At 37.2% G+C, this 24,114-nt stretch overlaps 1 protein-coding gene across 1 annotated transcript in view; it reads left to right on the top strand.

Moving 5' to 3' along the window:
* CLVS2 (clavesin 2) overlaps window positions 1–22,693 on the top strand; it is a 60,092-nt gene extending 37,399 nt beyond the window's left edge. The window contains exons 3-5 of the mRNA XM_036414765.2: window positions 10,836–10,946; window positions 15,349–15,569; window positions 22,253–22,693. Coding sequence (XP_036270658.1) covers window positions 10,836–10,946; window positions 15,349–15,569; window positions 22,253–22,340 — 420 coding nt within the window. The 3' untranslated portion in view covers window positions 22,341–22,693. The remainder of the gene's footprint in view (window positions 1–10,835; window positions 10,947–15,348; window positions 15,570–22,252) is intronic.
* The last annotated feature ends 1,421 nt before the right edge of the window (window positions 22,694–24,114 follow it).

The raw sequence follows: 24,114 nt of genomic DNA on the forward strand, positions 1-24,114 counted from the left end.
GGTGGTTTAATTAAAATCTTCTGAAGTTAACCAAGATTAATAAATATCTATAAGATTTTACAATAAGCACAAGAAAAGCACAGTCAAGTCTTTGAAGCGTTGAAGTTGAAGTTCTGTTTGTATTCAGAGGTACATTCATTAAGTGTTTTTGGATTTTGGAAAAGAGTGAAAACCCCTCGTTGAACCTTTGCTTCCTTTCTGTTGTCAAACTAACAAGCAAGAGAAAGTAAATATCCCCCGATTAGCTGAACCAAAGCATCCTCCTTCTTACCTCTGTCTTGCAGGAGATGTTCAGAGACTGTGTCAAGTTGGGGCTGCCTGCACCCTGAGCTTAAGTTGTGTTCTTCTTCATGTGTGCTTCTTTGAAGGACACGTGGCTGAACATCTTTAAATCTTCTCAAGCTATCTTTATAACCCACTGCCTCACAACCCATATGGACACCACACAGTCTTGGAAGGAGTTGGGAGAGCTAAAAGGGTTCTGGCAAATGGTGGGAAAACATCACTCTGGCTTCAGTGATCTCTTATCTCCAACTTCTTACTGGAGCCAGATCTTCTCTTCACCTCCTTTCTGGTTAAGAACTTAAATTAAGGAGAAATCTGTGTATTATTATTATTATTTTGAAATATACAGGCATTTTAAAAGTCCTTTCAAGGGATTCATGAATTTTAATTTTTGCACTTTCTGTTTTCCGTGTCTGAACTACTCCAGTCTGAACTATCTAAACATGCACACATCTCCACACAGCCTATAGACACTTGAAATTTAAGATATTGCACTTCCCCTCACTCTCCTCTTTCAATTTCTAGTCTCTCAACTAAGATGAATGAAATGACCTGTTTTCTGCTAGTTTCTTATAAGCCTCCACTTCACCCAATCATTTATTAAATTGTGTATAGCCTCTATGTTCCTCATATTTCTAAAATGTTTGTTTTCCTCCTATTTTTAGCTAACATCTTGATATGACTCAAAGTCAGGCTCTAATTACCTGTATGGTGCTTATAGCTTTAACCACACGTGTCCATCTTTGCTTTCTCTCTACTTGAAATCAAATAAAGTAGTGCATTTTGTAAGGCTTTAGGTAAAAACATAAAATTACTGTTTTTTATTCCAACAAATGTGCACCAGAGATACCTTTGACCCTTTTTTCATCCTATCTCTATCCATTCCCAAGTATGACTTCAGTCCGGCCCCATCCTTAACCGTCACTATTTCATACCTCTTGGCCAGTGATGGGTGGTCAGAATAATAGGCCCTGGTGGGTGGATGTGTGTGTCACACATTACTTGGGTGTCTAAAACAAACAAACAAACAAACAAACAAAAAATTAAGTTAAAACTCTAGTTGTTTTTTATTTTTAAAAAATATTTTATTGATTTTTTACAGAGAGGAAGAGAGAGGGATAGAGAGTTAGAAACATCGATGAGAGAGAATCATCAGTCAGCTGCTTCTTGCACACCCCCTACTGGGGATGTGCCCGCAACCAAGGTACATGCCCTTGACCGGAATCGAACCTGGGACCTTTCAGTCCGCAGGCCGATGCTCTATCTGCTGAGCCAAACCGGTTTTGGCTGTTTTTATTTTTTTATTTTTAATAGAATGTCTCTGCCTTAAAGGGGTTGCACTGAAACGCATATTAAAATGTAAAAATTCCATAATAAACTTCATATCCCTGCCAGATTTACTGCAATATGCCACTCTCAAGGATGCCCAGTACTAAGAACACACAGACTCTTCTACAAGATGACTGGGATGGTGCAGGTAGACTCCAAAATCATCTCTTCAGCCATGCTGCCAACATTCCCTCACCCCTAGCTCCAACTCCAGACAAATAGGCTTGGCAGTTGCATTTTAGAGGTGGCCGTTTCCCCATCTCTGGTCCTATTGCACTTTCTCTCTGGGACACTTTCATCTTCTCACTCATTTGTTTCTTCCACAACTACCCAAATCTTATTGACACCCCAAGTTTTAATTCTAAATACTACTTCGTTTGGGAGTTCTTTCCTCATCATTACCACCTCTCCAGTCTTTTATTCCTTCTTTAAACCTCATAAAAACTTTGAAAATGATCTTTCCTTGTTTTATGTTATGATTTTTTTAACAGATTATAAATTCCCCGTACAGTTCCCAAGCTTCAGCAGTTTTTAGTAAATATTTGTTAAACTTAATCAAATGCGTACAGTGCTATATTGTTGTCTCTGTGTTATTTTTTTATTTCTATTTTTTCCAAGTATATTTTTATTGATTTCAGAGAGCAAGGGAGAGGGAGAGGGAGAGATTGATGAGAAATAATCATTTATCAGCTGCCTCCTGCATGACCTACATTGGATCAATCCCACAACCTCCGGCATGTGCCCTGATTGGGAATCAAACCATGACCTCCTGGTTTATAGGTCAATGCTCAACCACTGGGCTACTCTGGCTGGGCAACAATATCTGTATAACTGATTTCTAGAATTAGTGTTAGGGAACATAAGGGGTGGTTTCTTTCAGGAATGTTTTACTACTTACATTCTCTCTCTCTCTCTCTTTCTCTCTCTCTCTCTCTCTCTCTCTCTTTTTAAAAAATATATTTTATTGATTTTGTACAGAGTGGAAGGGAGAGAGATAGAGAGTTAGAAACATCGATGAGAGTGAGTCATCGACCAGCTGCCTCTTGCACACCCCCTACTGGGGGTATGCCCGCAACCAAGGTACATGCCCTTGACCGGAATCGAACCTGGGACCCTTCAGTCCCCAAGCCGACGCTCTATCCACTGAGCCAAATCGGTCTCGGATACTTACATTCTCTTAATAGAATATGATGGGTCCTGTCTTGCTAACGTCTAGCAGCATTGAGTCTCTTCATTAAATACATTCTTAGCTAGTTTCACATGCCTGATGTAGGCAGGAGTGTCCTTAAATATCCACTTAACTCCTGCCTAATTCTTTTTATACTTTGCTTTTCTCAATTCCTCTAGCAGAAGTTCTGCTGCTTAACTCCCCTTTGGCTATTGTGAACATGAGAACATCAGCACTTTGGAATGTGTGTTACTAAAGTCATTTAAAAGTCAAGTGAGAGATTTAATCCATTATTGATATAATGGCTGGGTTAACAGTCAGGCCTTCCTGATGTAGCTGGCATATAGATTGGTGCTCTAAGCCTCAAGATACTAGTCACAGACAATTAGTACACATTCTATTTGTGAAATGGCACCATTAAGTTACCCTTGCTATGTATCCAGGTTTAAGAAAAGAGCTTTCCTTAGAAGCATAAGTAACATTTTTATAAGAGGTTTTGCTTTGGATTGTTCTCCTGCTGATATACTTGATTGAAATGGGCACTTCATGGATTGTGAAGATGTGTGAGAATAACTTTGTGTCATGTTCTCTGTGAGATTGGTTTGTGTTCTCACCCCCCACAGGTACCAGGCACACACCAGCAGCGACTAACTTACATAAGCTTTGTGCCTTCACGTTAAGTCTCTATGGCATGATTTGCTATCAGTCTTATCTGACAGAAAAAGTAGCCCAGCAGAATACCACACTTATTTTTCTCACAAAGAGACTTTCTTGCCTATTCAGTGATACAATGACTAAACATATTATATACAGGGTGGGGCAAAAGAAGGTTTACAGTTGTTCACATGGAAAAAAATGCAATAATTAAAAAATAGTATAAGAATAAAAATCTGTGTTTCACATACTCACCACTCTAAACCTACTTTGCCCCACCCTGTAATAGTTTTCAGTATTGGTTTTATTTCAAGAAATATTTTTAGCTAGGCAGAGCTCTTTTGAGGAGGAGTATTTTATGTAATAACCCTCTTTAAGTTGTCTATATTTTACTGGGTTCAAGATTAAGGCATTCCCCTCCCTTTGCAAGGTTGATGCAGTTGAGTCACCAGTAATAGTGGAGAGGTTTGGTTTTTCCAGGTGTGGAGATTTGTCCATATTAACACACCAACATCGTGTTTCTGGGTCCTTCCCAGGACAGGAGGGTTTATTTGAAGCAACGTTAGCCAGCACCAAGTGATCAACTATAGGCGCATTCACAAAAACCAATGAGAAAATAATTTGGCTGGAATTAGTGTGATTTTTGAGATAGATTGCTCAGTTCTCACCCACAAATTTCAGTAGCCCTTACCATATAGTAATAGCTACTGTGGTAGGCCTGCTCTCTGTATTAACCCTTCTGATCTACTTAGTACAATAATTTTGAGTATGTGGCTGGGAGGAGGCTCAGAGATACTTCATAATACATAAGTGAATTTATCATGGGAACCTGGGAGCCAAGAGTATTAAGGATTATTCCAATACCTGTGTTCAAAACATAGTAGGAAAAGAAAAGAGGAATCACAATGTGTATGTGTGTGTGTGTGTGTGTTTTCCCCCCGTTAAATTAGTACATAACTTATTTACAAGTGATAAAATCTTGGTGAAAGAGGAAATTTAGATTATATTTTATAGATTTAGGCGAGCCAACTCTGATGTTATTTAGGATTTAAAAACAAAATTAAAAATGTGGAAATGATGGTCTACATTAAGATTGCGACAATGGTAAGAACATCACAAATCTCTTGGAGGAGGAGGGGGTAAGTCCTTGCCTTCCTCTGGGCCTGGAGCCTGGCGCACTGTGACAGTCCTCAGCCACCACTGTGTTCTGAATTCCCCAAGAAGATTCCTCCTGGTCTTCTGAATGGAGGTTGTCAGTCCAAACACTACATGCTGATGACAGAGTCACAGAAGCAATGTAGACACACCTCTCTGCCTTCAAAGTGTTGGCTTGAGACTTGCTCTCCCTACTGCACATGTCCATTCACAATTTAAAGGACATGATTATGTAATACCTTAGTTTTCTAGTAATTTGCTGTATTTACAGCTCTCCAGTAAGCCCCTCTAAGCTTTCTTTTTTGGACTCTATAAACAGAGTATCAGGTAACATCATTGTTCTTGGGCATCATTTCTAATTAATGTAAACAAATAAAACCAGAGACCACCCTCAGAAAAAAGCTGAGAAAGAGCAAAGTTAGCACACCCTGCAATGGGAACTGGATTTCACCAATGGAGAGTGACAGGGCAGAGAGGGATTTATTAGCAGTCACAGTGTCATGAAGATTGCCTTAGCCAATTATGAATGCATATAAAATGAGGAAACTGGCTATTTTTTAAAAATAGAAATGTCAAAATTAATATGCATTTGCCTTTGGGTAGAGTTGTTGACCACCCTTAAGAGAAATACATGTTGACACACTTGTATTCATGGTGGAGAATTTAAACAATAGTTGTCATTTTGCTAAAGGTCTTAAACAGACACTGTAAAATATGCAAATGTAAATCTAAGTTAATCAATTTCCAAATTTAAAAAGTCAACCTAAAACGTTATGTATATTTTAGTGCATATTTTAATTTAGGACTTTAACATTTGGGAGGGTAAAATTATTTCAAAATATATTCATATCCACCAAATTTTAAATTTTATAAAGAATTTTACTTATACCACAAAGTAATGGGACATTAATGTATTCTATAATCACTCTTTTAAATGATCCATCATGATTAATCTGGGCTTCTTAAACACCTATTAAAATGAAGACACTGTTTTCTGAGGGAAAAAAATGATAATTTAAATCTGTAATTCAATGCATTTCATTTCAGAAATTGCTCATCAAATAGAAAGATTTGCTATATTCATGTTTTGAAATACAATGTGATATGTCTTTGAAGGCTGATTTCTTTTCTGTAACAGAAATTGGCTGACTATTTTTAACCATATAATTAATTTTTTTCTGGTAAAAATTTTTCCAAGTGTTAAACAAACTGATGTAGAATATGTTAATCATTATTATTTCCCTACATATCAGAGCAATTACTTTTTAAAAAAATCTTCATTGGAATATATGTTTTTATTGATTTTTTAGTGAGACAGGAAGGGGGAGAGAGAAAAGAGAGGGAGAGAGAGAAGAGAAACATTGATTGGTTGTCTTCCATATGAGCCCTGACCAGGATGGAACCCATAATCTAGGCATGTGCCCTGACCAGGAATCAAACCTGCAACCTGTTGGTGCATGGAATGATGCTTTAACTAACTGAGCCACCTGGCCAAGGCAGAGCAATTACTTTTTGGATGAAATTTTACTTCTATAAGATTCTTTGCATTGAACCAAGTTTCTTTTCTTTTCTTTTTTCTTTTTTTTTAAAAAAATATATATTTTATTGAGTTTTTACAGAGAGGAAGAGAGAGAGGGATAGAGAGTTAGAAACATTGATGAGAGAGAAACATCGATCAGCTGCCTCTTGCACATCCCCTGCAACCAAGGTACATGCCCTTGACAGGAATGGAACCCAGGACACTTTAGATCGCAGGCTGACACTATCCACTGAGCCAAACCGGTTTCGGCGAACCAAGTTTCTTTATTGTAGGTCTTTTAATGGGCAGTTAGAGAGGTTAAGAGGATGGAGGTCAAACATCTCCAGGCATGTGTACAATCCCAATTTTCTATCTCCGCAGCAGGAACAAGATCCTTTGTTTTCAATCTGTTATTTGCATTTATTTACATATGGTTCATTACCAGTTATGAGAGACAGGGACAGAAAAGACATTCCAATTAGCTGGTGATTAAACAGTTTTCTGGCTGTTTCCTCTCAATTTGGCAGAAGACACTGGTTATAATGTGTTGGTAAATTCTTTGTTTCCCTCATGAAAGCGATTGAGTGACTTTCCTGGATCTGCCTGCCCACTGTTGATAAAACTGAATATATGGGATCACAAGGATAATTTTATTCTTTTCAGTATTAGACACTGCACAGGATGTAAGTGGTAGGGAATGGAGCAGGGCATTGGAAGCAGGATAAACATGACTTCTTTAGGAACCTTTGCCTTTTAGAAGATAAGTAGGAAGTGTATAAAGATAGTTAATGCATTGTAAAAGATGGATATGAGGCATACAAATAATATTATACAATCTAGAAAGGATACTGCCAAAAGACATATTTAGAAAAACATTGCGTGGATAGCATGCCAAAGCAAACCAATCTTAGTAAGTGTATATGTGAAAGAAGCTAATATTGATGCTACTTAAGGAACCAGTGGTACCAATTGGACAATAAGCACCTTGTATTCTCTATGCATATACACACTTTTAGAGTAATATTATATATTGTATAGCTATGAGCTATTATAGAAGCATTATAATAATTCCAGACTGTTAGATTTTCATGTCAGATACATAAAATTTAATTGAAAAAAAAAGAAGCATACTCCAAGATGCTTAGAGTAGTATTTTTTCCTTTGGTAAGATTATGAGTGAGTTTTTATAACTTACTCAATTATTTGTATAATAAGCATATTTTATATTTATACTAAAAGCATCATAAAAGAATGGTGCAATATTTTAATACTAGTATAACTTTAGGGGTAGAGTTATGGAATTAAAACTGTAATTTCTACAATTCCAAATTTTTTACTACTAGAGGCCCAATGCACAAAATTTGTGCAAAGGGGTTGGCCCTCGAAGCCCTGGCTTCATCCAGAAGGTTGTCCAGAAGGATGTCTGGAAGGTCATTCAGCTGTTTGGTCTAATTAGCATATTTCGCCTTATTATTATAGATATGCACTTATGAGAAGCTAAAAGATAAAAGCTCCAGGTGGTGCTTAGTCATGGGGTGGGAGAGGGGGGGGGAAGGGGGAGCGGAGCAGAAGGAAGTCCTCTGTACCTCTAGGAGCCAACAATGTTCTGACAGTAAATATTTGCTGCATTTCTGTCAGGGAAAGAGTCAAAGGAAACAATTTGAAATATGCAAGAGCATTCTTTTTCAATGTTTGCCCTCAGGAGAAACTGATTAGCAGAGCCTAACCTGCTGGGGTATTTTAGAGCTTTGAGGGTATTGGGGGGTAGGGGAATACTCTCTCCAGGCTACCTGCTCCACCTAAGGGGAGAGAAAAATCCCAAACAACTTTGTGTGTTCCAGGTGTAGAGGCACAGGCTCGCTAACAGAGTAAGACCCCATCTTAGACTATCAAACGCTTTCCATTCTTCCCACACCTTATCACCACCTTACTAACGGCCTCTTTACAACAGTTCCTTCAGGCCCGGTGCATCATGCCCAGCTAATAAGGAAAAAATTACAAGGCATACTAAAAAACAGGCAAAATAACACATTTTGAATAGAGAGTGAAAATGTCAGAACCAGACATGGCAGGGATGTTGGAACTGTCAGGCCAGGAATTAAAAACAACCTTGATTACTATGCCAAAGGCTCTAATGGATAAAGAAGACAGCACGCAAGAGCAGATGGAAAATGTAAGCAAAGATGGAAGTCCTAAAAAGAAATGCTCGAGACCACACACCGTGTAACAGAAATGAGAAATGCCTTTGATGGCCTTATCAATCCACTAGTCATGGCTGAGCATAGATCAGTGGAAATCCCCTACACTGAAAAGCAAAGATAATAAAAGCTGAGAAAGCAAAACAAAACAAAAAAAACTCAGAAGAAAGTATCCAAGGACTGTGGGACAGTGATAAAAGGTATAATATACGTATGTGGTAATACCACCGGAGGAGAGAGAAAGGAAATGAGAGGTCACAGTGAAGGGAAGGAAATAAGGATTATGTCCTTGTTTTGGCCTCTGATGCCCAAGAGGTGGCATTAAGTCAGAATTTTAACCAAAGGTGTACTTGCTTTCAAATCAATGTTTTTTCTTCTCTTTCACCCTATCCCAAATATTATCTGATCATGTTGTTCTATTCTTAAAGATGTATTCAGGAAACCCATGACCTGTTGTGTGAGTTATGTGAACATGTGTGCATATTCATTTTTTTCAGGATAGAAGAAAAATGACCCGGACATGATTCTCAAAGTTTAAAAGCCACTGAGCTAAGACTTTTGGCTTAATAACTTGACAGTTGATATTCATTCAGTTCTGCTCAGGAAATCAAATGCCCATTCAGGAGTAGGTTTTAGAAGCATACTGCTTTAGGGATTGCAGTGAGGTGGACATTCTGAAGGGAATCTGTTGGACAGCATTTCTAGTAATGGCAGAAATTTGGAAAATAATTTTCATGGAGAGTAAAAATATCATATAATGGTATACTATGCAACAGTGACAATGAAATCTAGCTTTGCACAACATGTACAACCATCAATACAATGAACCTCAAAACCAATGAGATATGACAACAGGAGAATACATCCACTATGATGATGATTTTATGAAGTTTAAGTACTTAGTATGTTTTAGGAAGGAGTATATATATATATATATATATATATATATATATATATATATGTAGGAAAATATTAAAATACATAAAATATAGAATAAATATAATATTTATGTTTTTATAATATTTATAAAATATAAGCCAGGGAAATTCTTATATTTGAAATACAATGTGAAATTAAAAAATGTGGGGGAGGGTGAAAGAATATGAACACAGTGAACTTTAAGGATACCAATGATTTGCTAAGTAGAGGGCACATGGGTGTTTATCTCGGCATTCTTTTTATTTTACATACGTTAATTATCTTCTTTTCCTATATAAAAATGTCATAAGTTCGAAACATACTTGTCTTCATTTCTACCTCATTCATTACCTCTTAATAAATGAAACTACATATTTATGAAAGAAGTAATGACATTGACATAAAAGGAATCACATTTTACCTTTAGCTATTCTAATTTATTGTTTGAAGTAATGTGGGTTTTTTATAGTGTGTTATTCTCAGAGACGGAAATTAGTTTGCAAAAATGCTCATGGGCTCTGAAAATTAGTATTCAAAACACTAATTAATTACTAATGCTCATAAGTGTCCCCCCAAACAAAATATATAAGTGAGGTTATATTCATGTTTTTTTTTTAATCTTTTGAATCTTATTCAAGCATCATTTAATTTTAAAAAATACATGTACAATTATTTCAGTAACTTTTGTTTCTGTTAATGCTCTAAGTAGAATCCAGAAGAATGCCAATGATGATGATGTCACTTGAGGGACATTTGTAGCAGTATAGTTTTTCTTAGGCATCAATAGTCAATTCAGTGTGGCGTTTTGAACTAGTAGCAAGAATCAGGCCTGTTTATGTGGGATCCATAGCACTGTCAAATGTTTCAATTATTTCACTTATCCCTCCCTGTTGTGGAATGGCTTTGGGATGAACCTTTGTACATCACTTCAGATGCAAACCTTACACAGGCGACCTCTTGCCAAAGCAGAGGCTGGCCTTATGAGAGCCCTGTTCCCACCTGTGGGGAGAGCTCAGAGGGTTTTGACTTTTATCTAACCTGGCAGAATCCATCTTTAAATGCCTTACACTACAATTCCAGGTTTTTATTTTGCTTAAGTGCATTTCCTTTTGTTAATGGTTGAAATAGGAAAGGAGAATGTTTATTATGAAGTTGATAAGAGAAAGAGGATAAAATGAGTTTTGATATCTGACAGTGTTCACATTATAGATGACTACAGTGAAATGTAATAAAACATTTTAATTTAAATGCACTTGAATATAAAAATTTAATTAAGACACTTATCTATCATAGGTTCATTTGACAAATTTCTAATATCTTTTATTTATGTTTCTTGACAATGGCTGTTGGCAGTTTTCAGGCTTAATATATGACAGTCTTAAACATACTGAAGTTCTTATATCTATTCTTGCAAAGGATTTTCTTTATTACAAATTGTTTTTGTTTTTGTATGAAAGTTAGTGTTTAATGCAATAAATATCTTCCCTTCTTCTCCTAACTACAGATACTCTAAGTGTGTGGAATAAAAAATTTGTCTATCGTATGACCTTCCCTAAACCTTTGCCATATATTAAGTACGTTGGATTTTCTTTCCCTCGTGTTCCTCTAGGACAGTTTCCCAGCCCGATTCGGAGGAATTCATTTTGTCAACCAGCCGTGGTATATCCATGCCCTGTATACTGTAATCCGGCCTTTCCTAAAGGAGAAGACTCGGAAAAGGGTATTTGTTTCTATCTTCATTCATATCATTTCACTTCCTCCATTCAATGAATTATGTTGCACACTGTGTGCATATTAGCATGATAAATGTACATTTTCTAATTATTAAATACATGTGTTTAATTCAGAACAGTGTATCTATCAGAAAAATATTTAAAACCAGCTCTCTTATTTTTCCACAAATTTCGAGAACATTTTGGCACATTCATTATATATTAATGCCTTAGTTTAAAAGTAAAGAAAAAAAAGCTATATTACTATATAGTTATTGGTATACTTAATATTAAGTAGGCCTAGACAAAGCTATAACTTTAGAAATTGGTAAGTGGAGTTAGTTATTTCACAATATACCTAAATTTCATTGCATATAGTGAATTTTGGGGTAGTTAATATGATTTTGTGGTAATTGTCATGATCAATCACACACTTTGGAAAGATTGCTAATTTGTAAAAAATGAATATCCCTTTAAATTATAAGTCACTTGAGTTCTTAGATTTGGTTTCATGAGGATATTGAGTGTACATACAACAAAATGTTTTCTCTGAGAATGAGTTAATTTATAGAAAGCATTTAGCACAATTCATGGCACATGGTAAAAGCTGAACACATTTTATTATCCTATATAATAAAAGGCTAATATGCAAATTGTCCCTTTGACCAGGAGTTCTACTGGGAGTTCAACCAGGGGATGGGGGTGGCCAGCCAACTGCCCATGGCCCTGCCCCCAATCAGCTCCCCTCTACCCCCCTCCTGTGCATGAACTTATGCACCAGGCCTCTAGTTTTCTATATATATAAAAGCCCAGAGACCCAACAGCACAATGACCCAAATGACCAGTTGATCAGTTGCTATGATGTGAACTTACCACCAGGGGGCAGGCACTCAATGCAGGAGCTGCCTCCTGGTGGTCAATGTGCTCCCACAGTGCAGGCGCTGCTCAGCTGACTGGGATGAGTGGTACTCCCACAGTGGGGCCGATCCCTGCAGGCCACACCTCCCACCAGTGCACTGGGCCTTTAATTAATAATATTGATTTAAAAAATGCATTTTAATGGACATAATTTTATTTTATCTTCCAAACATCTCTGAAAGTAAGCTTATTAAGCATTATGCCCTATTTCAGAGCAGAGGAAAATAAGTCTTAGGATGGATAAGTAACTAGCTTAGTCATTTATACAGCTGTGAAGTGGTACAGCAATATTTGAATCAAAATAGCTCCATAGTTGGAGCTATTTTTACCATTGTGCTATGACCAACTTTCAAATAATTAGTTCCATAATAAAATATAGAGCTCTAAATCCACATGGAAGATAATTTTCCATGTTCCTCGGTGAACGAAAAGGCACTTCAGTGACTTCAGTGTCATAAAAGTGAAAAATGTGTCAAAAATGTGAAAAAAATTGTTAAATATGTTTGTATCAAACATTAGTGATAGAGTATTTTCTGACTATGAATTTGTTGAAAATTCAGTAAACAATTATAATGGATATTGGGAATTATTTCTACCATTGAGTCTCAAATTAATTTACATTTTAGAATTTAGAAAAATGGATTGATGGGTCTCACAAATAACACTTGCAAATGTTGTTGTATGAAAGGATGATCAGGTGATCCAAACCACCTGCTGGAGCTTTCAGTACACATTATACTAGTGAAGGCTTTTGTAGCAGTCACTCTGCACAGGTTGTTCTAAATTCCTTGCATATGTTAACTCATTTAATCCTAAAAGCAAGGCTTATTGCTTTTTTTCTTTTACAGAGAAAAAACTAGGCTAGATGGTTAAGCAATTTGCTCTGAATATGGTTTGCCCAGAATGCTGTCTCATGTAGAGGGAATAGCAAATACAAAGGTCCTTAGGTAGAAATACTCCTGGTGTATATGACAAACAGTGTGTGGACAATACTTAAAGCCATGAGTGTGAATAAAACCACCAAGGAGTGAGAATAGTTAGAGAAGAGAATAAATTCAAGAACTGAACCTTGGAGCTCTCTGGCATTAAGATGTTGGGGTAATTGAGGAAGAATCAGCAAAAGAGAATGAAATAAACATCGATCGATGTAGGAGAAAATCAAAAGATCTAGAGTACAAATGTTTTCATGAGGTGCATCATCTACTATATCCAGTGCTGAGAGTTCAAGAAAAATAAGGACTGAGAATTGAACAATGAACTTAGCAATGAGAAGGACTTTCATAAGAGCAATTTACTGTGTTGGAAGGCAAAATCTGTTTTCATTGGATTTAGGAAAAATGAGAGAATATTTGAACAATAAATATAGACAATTTTTATGAGTTTTGTAATAAATGGGAGGAGAGAAATCAGATACTAACTGGAGGCTGAAGGAGGTCCAAGAGAGGTTTATGTATCTGTATAGGGGAACAGAAGAGTAGAGTTGGCATGTTTGTTCTCTGGTGGGAAAGAGCCAGCAGAGTGAGGACATTTGATGATGTGGAAGAGACAGAGAGAATTGCTTAGGAAGTATAACTGAGTAGAAAAGAAAGGATGAATTCTAGTACACAGGTGGAGAAGTTGGCCTTTGTAACGTTTCTCCTTTATAGGAACAATGGCAAAGAATATGGACACAGATGCTGGTGGGTGGTGAGCATCTGATTGGCCTATTTTTTCAGTGAAAGAGGAAATGAGGCCAAAGCTGAAAGTGATGTTGAGAGGAGGTAGCAGAGTGTTAGTGTAAGAGATGAGGTAGTGTGCTGGATCGCATTTATTTCCCCAAGGATTTCTTACCAGACATCTTGCATGACTTGAAAGAGAAGGTTTCTTACACTAAGTAATGCATCTGTGATAAACCAAAGGTTATATTTCTAATAAAATAAGGGTTTCAGATGCTAGAGCTTAACTTTCCAAGGAAAAAATCCTTTAATTTCCTATGAGAAGAACCTAGCAGAATGTGTGTGTGTGTGTGTGTGTATGTGTGTGTGTTTCCTGGGCCATTGTGCTCTGCAAATAGGAGTGGGAAAGTATAAAGTTTGGAATTAATCTGATGAACTCTGGGACAGATGACATCTTCCCTTCATAGGTCCGGCATCACATATTCCAGGTCGCTGTTTTTTTCTGCCTGTTTTGGCCAGTGACTTGTTCTCATCTGCTTTCACTGTTGAAATCACTTGTTGATTGGTGACAGCCATTCTTTTACTTTAGCTGATGTTATAGACTAGAATTCCTTAGTTTTCCTATATATTAACTTCGGTAGATTCTAAAAGTATGAAAAACAAAGACAAATGTGTTAGCCTGTTCATCATGAACCTGAAGTATGAAATCATTTCTGTAATTTATAAATTATACTTCTTAAATAAATATTATGTAACTTTATATGAGACTGCAAACTGTGCTTTATCTGAGAAGACTGATTTGCAGTTTTGAGATTGAAATGAAAGAAAAGAGGTAGCAATTTATGGGGAAACAGATCTTGAGTCTGTAGCTTGAATAGTTTTTGAGTTTAACAAAAAAAAAGCTCTATGTAGATAGTATTATCCATAATTACTATATGCATACATCTTTACATTTTGAATCTATTACTTCATTTGCTACTTGAACAGTAAACATGGAAATCTTGAGAAGAGAAGATGATGAAATACTATAGAACTGTGGTCAGCAAACTGCGGCTCTTGAGCCACATGTGGCTTGTTGGCTCCTTGAGTGTGGCTCTTCCACAAAATAGCACGGCCTGGGCGAGTCAATTTTGAAGAAGTGGCATTAGAAGAAGTTTAAGTTTTAAAAACTTGGCTCTCAAAAGAAAATTCAATCGTTGTACTGTTGATGTTTGGCTCTGTTGACTAATGAGTTTGCTGACCACTGCTATAGAACCTAAGTCCCTTGGGACATGAACCTTCACTTAACCTTTTATTATGACAATGCTAATGCTAATCTACTTTTATTTACATCGCATAGTTTGCATTATAAAGTGGTAATTTAGTAGTTACAGTATTCGCATTTTACGGATGATAAAGAGAAGGCCATGCCAGTGACAGCTTTGGGGCTCAATAACTTCGATGGGCTTTGTAGTTGATGAGTCCCTTATGGGAAGAATCTGTTTTAATAGCATTCATTATGCACATCATCAGCCTTGTACAACTAACATCAGAATTATGTACACATCAACATGCACATTAGATTCTCCTAATGAACCTGGCTATGAAGCAGAAAACCAAATTCTGGTTCCAGCTCTTTAACCCAATAACTAGCAGACCTTAAAGTTCCCTAACCTCAGAATTTTTATATGCAATACCAGCCTGCCTGTTTCACAGAGTGGAGAAGGGGCTTAACTATTTTAATGGACATAGAAAATTCTTTCTTCTGCTCTTGCTATTGTTACTCTCTCCCACAGTATTTGGGTAATATTGATTCTCCTCTGGGTGTTTCCCCCCACCTCTCTTCTTGTATTTGTAGATATTTTTGCATGGTAACAACCTAAATAGCCTACACCAACTAATTCATCCTGAGATCCTGCCCTCTGAGTTTGGAGGAATGCTGCCCCCTTATGACATGGGAACCTGGGCAAGAACACTGCTCGACCACGAGTACGATGACGACAGTGAATACAATGTGGACTCCTACAGCATGCCTGTGAAAGAAGTAGAAAAGGAGCTCTCCCCCAAGTCCATGAAGAGGTATGCGGGAGGTACCTGGGAAGTGGGCTAGGGTCAGGGCAGAGGCTGCCCAGGTCTAACCTCAGGTTTTATATTGTTGAAGGTGATGTTTGGTGAGATTCTAAAGCATTTTACGCCCCCATGATTGGGTGTCTTGGAAGTTTGAGTCAAAGAGAGTCATTTGAGCTAACCTGAACTCAGTGTTGTTGAAGATTCACAGATAATCTAGCAGGGCCCTTAGAAGTCACTAAATCCAGCGATTTTTCAAACTACGCTTCAGAGTTCTAAGTTGGGTTTCGCAGGCAGGAGGGATGGGGATGGTGCCCATCTCCATTGCAATGAAAATGACTTTTTTCCTAAGCAGTTTATTAGATTTCAGAGTAATATTTCATTTGAAGAAAGGGATTCATAGCAAACACGCAAACACACACACACACACACACACACACACACACACACAGCCCTTTCAAACACTAATATCAAAGCTTATGTTCTCTTTACAATATTTCTGCCAAGTTTTTGTTTTAAGGTTTAGACATTTCTGGGGTAAAGCATTCTACTTCCTTACAGCTTTAATCTTTATAAAATTCACTGCTGAGTCAAACTCCCTGCTTTGACTCTCACAGTATTCTTATGACTGTTTTCTTTCAATCAGTGCATATTTATTGAAGATATGATCTGTGATAGGCATGTTCCTAGGTGTTTTGTATTCAGTGTGGATACAAGGTACACCCAGCCATCATCCAGCTATAGAGGGTGAGGAGTTGCCAGACATGCACAGACGTATAACTGAGTTTGCATTCCGTAGCTCATAGACAATATCTAATTCCCAGGTTCTCGCAGGCCACACCAGCCCAGGGTTCATGTGAAAAATGTAACAATTATTATTATTGGTTCATGTCCCATCACAGAAAAAAAAACACCCTATAGCTCTTGCAAGTCTCTCCTCCCCTAGCTCAGGCAGGACCCAACAGCATCTTACATGTCATCCCAAACACTGTCTTGCATCCTTCCCTGATGAAAGCCTTATGGCCTGTCACTGCTCTGACTCATGCAGTGACATTGCAGTTCTCTGAGCTGGCCTCTCTCTTTGCTGTTACTACTGTGTGTGTGTGTGTGTGTGTGTGTGTGTGTGTGTGTGTGTGTGTGTGTGTGATGTCTTCCTCTCTCTAGGCTGCTCTACCTCTCCTTGGAGAGAAAGAAAAGGCCAATGACATCTCCTGCTTTAATTTCTCCACTAAGCATAAAGCTGATTATACAATATGAAATCAACTCGATATTGGGGCTTACATTGTGCTACATGATCTGATCCTGCCTACCTCTCTTTTCTGTTTGTTTACCTTTTCTTTTCTCTCCTACCTTTCAGACAAAACATCCTTTATTATCCTCCTTCAGCCTCTGCATCTTGTTCCTATCTAAGGGTCTTTATACTTGTCACCTCTGGTTGGAATGGTCTTTTCCTACAGTGTCCAATGGTTGGCCCTGGCAAAGGTCATCTACTGAAGAGGTCTTTTGACCTTTCTCAATCACCAGGTCCTAATCAGTTCTACTTCTTCCTCATTTACCAGTCAATGAAGTGCCTTATTTTATTTAATTTTATACCCAACTTCCCAGTGTAAGCTGCATGGAGACTTCAGTGACTTTGTCTACCCTGTTCCCTTCTGCATCCCTAGTACGTGGAGTAGGGCCTGGCACCTAGGGTGCTCACTAGGTATACTAGCTGAGACATAAAGGCGTCCTCTGCTATCTGTCAGTGGCCCCTTTAAGTGCCATGTTGAGAACTGAACAGGTTACACCTGACACTGTTACTGCTTGCACTGAGGTTCCAGAATTCTGGCTTTACAGTGTAGGTGTCATTGGCCTCTTGTTTCTGTTGTTGTTTTGTTCAGGAAGCCAGAGCACATTGCTGACTCATATTGTACTGCCTAAAACTAGTACGTCTCTTTCTAAATTCTCATAATTCTCTATTTCTAAGTATAGCTTTTTCCTCCAAGCACATTACTTTAATCGATTATACCATCTTGTTAGATTTGGCTCAGTCTATCCACCTTTTGAAGTCTTTATGGATCGAGGTTTCTTTCCTTCAATTAATTAGGCCATTTTGTTCCCTGCACACTTGGCTCACAGCACATGGAACTCCCTGCCCTGAGTTTCTTGCTTCTGATGTGGGCTGCTTATGTTTTAAGACCTCCTTTGTTTGGTGTAGGCTTTGTATCACATGAAGCTCTTATTCTATTTGAAAACTTCTCTAAGAATGAGATTAAGAAAGTTATTTTACTGACTCTCATCTTCTCCATCTCAGGAAATGGCAGTTCCCCACTTCTCTATTTTCTTTTTCAGATTTATGTCATACTCAGAGAAAGAAAAATCATTCCTTTACAAAACAGTTGTAGATAATTCTTCTGTTGGGTGAACTTAGCTAGATGTGTAGGAAGAAGACTCTCTCCCCCTGTGTAAAATTGTGGAGGAATAGCATAGTCACGTGATAAGACACAAAGTTCAGTAGATTGAGGGTGCCTTAAACTGGGCAAGTGTCTTTGACCTCGTATCTCTAATACCTAGGATAGTGCCTGCCTTGAGCACCAATACTATTATACAAATACGACTTTCAGTTTTATTGAACAATATTTAACATCTATTGCTACTACCTTCCAAAACTTAACTAATGTTATTTATTTATATGTATATACTCCTTTGCTTCTTTAAACAACTAATAAGGTAGTACTAGCCCAAACTTATTAATGAGGAGACCCAATACAGAGAAGGTAAGTAACTTCCCATGTCACATAGCTACAAAGTAGTGAAACTAATATGGGAACACAAGCAATAGTATTCCATACATAATTTCCTTAACTGCTACCATGTGCTATCTGCCAGAATTTGTGCTTGTGCTTATGAATGAATTATTGCATTTGATCCTCAATATATCTCTATGATGTGGGTGCTATGTTTCCCATTTTATAGATAATGAGAACAAACTTTTAGGAAGTTTAAGTAGCCTTCCCACAGTCACAGAGATAGCAAATAGCAGAACTGGAATCTTGTTTGTCTAAAATCTAGCCTCTTAAAACTCTAAGATGTAGTACAATATTGCTATAATAGATGCATAATAAATGAACTAGTAATACCTGGACAGTTAAATTTAAATTATTTGTTTTAGTAAAAAATAAAAGTTATGGCAAAGACAACAGAGGCTGTGTGTGGGCTGTTGAGATATCCTATGACTTCAGGACGGACAACGCCCTCTATTGCAGCTGAAATAGACCAATTCATTATCTTATGATCCTGCACTAATAACCCTTTGTTTTGTATAAGAGAACTAAAATAATAGCAATTTCGTTGGATTAAAATAATAGTACACTTGGGCCAATTAAACTCCCCCCCTCCCCCAAAATCTTAATCATCTGAACTGGAAATGGTTTTTGCCTGGCTTGTTTTATTAAGGAATGGTTGCACAAGTGGGGCCATTCTTACATCTGCAGTGCATGATGAAAGCAAAGTAGGAACTTACCGTATTTTTCGGACCATAAGACGCTCCGGACCATAAGACGCACCAGTTTTTAGAGAAGGGAAATGAAGAAAAAAAGATTCTGAAACAAATAGTGTCCTAAAATATTTTATGTGCATTAAAACCCAACATCACAGTCATAAACACATGTAATCAACCCTGTAAAGTAAACAGCAGCATTTAGAACCATTTTAGAGCCGGGCAAGCACACAGAGACCACACAGAGCCGGGCAAGTAAAAAAACTTTTTTTTAAAAGTATATGTGTAGGCTATATTTGGACCATAAGACACAGGGACTTTTCCCCCCCCACTTCTGGGGGGAAAAAAGTGCGTCTTATGGTCCGAAAAATACGGTAATCCCAGATGGTATAGCCCACTATAATTTCAAATGTTATTAAAGTTACCATATCCTCTGATACTTTTAACAAATAGTCAAGGAACATAAAGATTTAAAAGATTGTGTGTGTGTGTGTGTGTGTGTGTGTGTGTGTGAGATATATGTTTTCACAAAACATTTTTTTTTTTTTTTTTTTTTTTTTTTTAAATATATTTTATTGATTTTGTACAGAGAGGAAGGGAGAGAGATAGAGAGCTAGAAACATCGGTGAGAGAGAGTCATCGATCAGCTGCCTCTTGCACACCCCCTACTGGGGATACACCCGCAGCCAAGGTACATGCCCTTGACCGGAATCGAACCCGGGTCCCTCAGTCCCCAAGCCGACGCTCTATCCATTGAGCCAAACCGGTCTCGGCCACAAAACATTTTGGCAAATGCTTGTGTCCTTTGTACTTTCTGAAGAGCTTTGGTGTGTATCCCTTGAATGTTGTTAGGATTTATATAATAGACTTAACTTTATGAGAATTTAAAAATACATTTTCTGTTAAGAATTTCTCCACAGGATAAATTGCTATTCATTTTGAATGCTTAAGACCGATTTTTTCCCCCCACTATGGAAACAATTTATTGATTAGAAGTTAAAATATTGAGATCCTACTGTATAACAGCCTAGGGAACACATTGTATTTGCAGCAGGAAAGACACTGATAAAGTCCCTGCTCATGGAATGTATAGTGCAGTGGGTAACAGTATCAAGCCAGTACTTTAGTGCAGGGCAGTAAATAAAACTATGCATGTTTTAGTATGGAGTAATCTTGGGAAATCAATTTTTTAATTGTCTAAGAAAAACAGTTTTAAAGGTCTGATGACTAAATATTTTGAGCAATACTAAAATGTATTTCCAAGGTAAATTATTATTGTTACCCTTCCTCCCTCTGGGTCCCCTTCTATCCTGCTCTCTCTACACACACACACACACACACACACACACACACACGTTCAACTCTGGTCAATTTCCTTCCTGACCTAGGCATCTAATACCTAGCATTGAGATAAAATGGTAAAAATGAGTTAGGAACTAAGACCTCCCTGTTTCAGCATTCCCACCTTCCTTTCTCTTTTTGGAAAGGAATTTAAGTTTGTTTAAGTGAAGGACTGACTTTATCAGTTAATCTCGTAATTATTTTTGCTTTGACAATTAGTTCCATTGCTTTTCTTTTTCATTAGCATGTGCAGTTGTAGTTTAGCTGATAGTCTTTCTGTATGAAAGTTAATGAGGTCTGCTAAGAGGCACAGCGATAGCCAATTGGCTGGAATGCAGCAGCGGGGGGAAAATTCATTGCCGCGGAGAATTGTAGAAGGGCAGCTGCTTCCTTAATGCTGCAGCTATTAGGACGGCAGCTTCCTGCCCCCACAGTAGCATGTCTCATTAACTCTCCTCCTTGCCCGCTTTATGTTGTTTCCTAATATATAATTCCCACCTGCTATCAAAGGCATGTGGAAGGGGTTTTCACAGTATTTGCTTTCCTGGTCATAAAGAGCTGCTGTTGAAACAAGAGGGGTTTTAACATAACTTTAATTTTTTTAAGTGCTTTATGTACTATATAAGCAAGTTAGACACTTGTATAACTTATAAAGCACCCCCCCAATAAATGTTGCACCCACCTGACACCACATATATTGACTATATATGAACTATAATTGATTATATATTGACTATTATTGACTATATTTTCTTTTTTAAAATATATTTTATTGATTTTGTACAGAGAGGAAGGGAGATAGAGAGTTAGAAACATAGATGAGAGAGAGTCATCAATCAGCTGCCTCTTGCATACCCCCTACTGGGGATATGCCCGTAACCAAGGTACATGCCCTTGACCGGAATCGAACCCAGGACGTTTCAGTCCCCAAGCCGACACTCTATCCATTGAGCCAAACCGGTTTCGGCTATTGACTATATTTTCAATGCTGTACTTGACATCCTTGTGACTCTGTTCTAACAGCCAATTTGTACTTCCTAATACCTTTGTCATTTTCACCAAGCCTCTTGTGTTTTAACTCTTTAAAAGTCTTAAAACATTTCACAAAATTTTAAGAATAATTATTTATTCAAGTTATCTAATGGGAAATTGAACAAAACTCACATTTGAATTTTGACTTTTTTCCTAATGTGATCATGAAAAATAAAAAGTGTTGGTTCAAACATGCACATTTACATTAAATGTGTTTCAAAGATCTCTTTAAAACAGAACTCAAGGCTCCTATCATTTTTAGTTTAGATCTCATAACAATAATTTTACTGTAATAATTTCCCATTTGGAATACATCTGTCTTACAGTAGAAAGTCCCCATCTCAAAGAACTTGAACTTATTGCCTGGCTGGCCAGTGTGGCTCAAGAGGTTGAGCATTGACCTATGAGCCAGGAGGTCACAGTTTGACTCCTGGTCAGGACACTTGCTTGGTTTGTGGGCTTAATCCCCAGTGTGGGGCATGCAGGAGGCAGCTGAAAAATAATTCTGTCTTATCATTGATATTTCTTTCTCTCTCCCCCTTTCCCTTCCTCTCTGAATTCAATAATTATATATATATTTAAAGAACTTAAGCCTATTCTGTGTATTTAGGACCCTTTGCTGTTGAGTATTCCATTTAGAGGCCAGAGGGGATTGTTTCCTCGGATCCAAAAACCCATCGAAAGTGTCTCTCTCCCTCTGAATGTGTAGCATTCTCAGTTTATAAATCCCTTGATGAAAAGGGAGATAATCTGCTTCAGTGAGAGCAGCAATAATGGAGAAAAGAGAGAGAAGGAATGTGATCATTTGGTGATAGCTCACTAACATTGGCTTTAACATTTCCAGGTCCCAATCAGTAGTGGATCCTACAGTCCTCAAACGCATGGATAAAAATGAAGAAGAAAACATGCAACCTTTGCTCTCTCTGGACTGATACCTGCTCTCCACTCCCCATGGATGAGAAATGAAAGGTACTTGTTTTCAGCAGCAGGGACAGCACTATGGAGGAATTATCAGCTGGAAACTTATTTATTCTTGTCCATGTAGCATACTATATTATAAGGCACCAGGAGTCTTTCCCATTTGCCTGAACCCTGGGGGCCCTAGTCTGGATTAAAAAGTGAATAATTTATCCTGTAAGTGCCAAGTTCTTTGTAAATACAATGTAAACTTTATGTCAAGTTTGTACATTTTGGTAATAACTGAAATTGGAAAAGTTTGGCCCATGAGTTCATGCCAGTGATGTGAACTATTACAAAAATAAAAGACTTACATAATCAAAGCTAATTGAATGAAGCCCTGTTTCCTATGAAGCCATATTTCAGCTCTCATTGTGATGTTTCATTGTTTTTCTCTGAACCGCTGTCATATTTAAATGTACTTTTAATGGGCACTATAGGAAATTATGATAAATGTATTTCCTGTCTAGTGATTTTCAGTTTACAGAAAATGTGTTCTAGTGACTATCACTGGCCTTACATTTTGGAGACAGGAATGGCAGATAATCTGGTAAATTGAACACTTAAACTCTTACATATTGTTTAATTCCTGGAGTCTTGTAAAATAATATATTCCCCAAAGTAAGATGTGAAATTCTGAGAGTAGATTTAAAAAAAAAAAAATGCTGTCTTCACAATATACCCTTTATTCAAGACACTCCCCCTCCCCCCACTGAATCCCTGTCTGATTTATTTTAAGAACATTCTCCCCTCAAAACTCTGACCAGGAGAAAGAGAACTCATACACAGTGTTTTGACTGCTAATTTTCAATTATTTTTCACTGGGTCAAAAATGTATATTCACAAACACATATTTTTACTGAGCTCTAATAAATCATTGATATGACAGGCTTAGGAAACAAATCATCCATATTCAATGGTCTTAGAGATGATAGAGATATTACATGAGATGCTAACTCTGGAAAACCACTTCTTCTAAAGGTAATGAAAATGAGGCATAGTGAAACAGACTTTTAGTGAACCTATTTAAGGGAATTCTAAATTTGTAGTGTACTCTTGAATCTGTGCCCATTTTAGTGAAATATGTTTTTTCAAAGCAATAGGTCTCAACTTAGTGTGGGCAGTATGAAGTGATCAACAGTGATTCATAGTTTTTCTCAATTTCAAGTTAATTATCCTAATGATCCTATAAAAAGTACACATTTTCTTTTCAGAAAAGATAGAACACATTGCATCCAGGAGACATACTGGAAGCATCTGAGGGCATCTGAGATAGCATATTATACGTTAAATATAGACTTGGAATCCTTATGTTACTGAAATTTTTTATTTTGTAAAAATTCTGCAATTATAGCACATTTTTAAAAAAATCTTACTTTAAATTTCAAATTCCAGTGTGAAGAAAGCAAAATTTTTACCACCTCTTCAGAGTGGTAATTTTTGAGATTGAGAACTCACCATTAAAATATTTTTTTGAAAGAAAACTATTTCAAGGAACTTTTGGAAACCAACAGAAATAAAGTCATGTAGCAGCCTTTACATTCTTTTTTGCTAAAAACTTAAAAATTTTCAGTGATAATTCTACAGTCAATAATCTCAAGATTATTGATAAGTACATCAATTGCAGTATCACCAGTGGACAGTCTAATATTTGTAAACATACATAAATATACATAAATGAAAGATCCCTTACAAATGCCAACTTCCAGTCAAGTGTGGAAAAAGAATGACTCAAAGGTATTCTGCTCC

Source organism: Pipistrellus kuhlii, unplaced genomic scaffold, assembly GCF_014108245.1.
Source record: "Pipistrellus kuhlii isolate mPipKuh1 unplaced genomic scaffold, mPipKuh1.p scaffold_m20_p_5, whole genome shotgun sequence".
NCBI lineage: Eukaryota > Metazoa > Chordata > Mammalia > Chiroptera > Vespertilionidae > Pipistrellus > Pipistrellus kuhlii.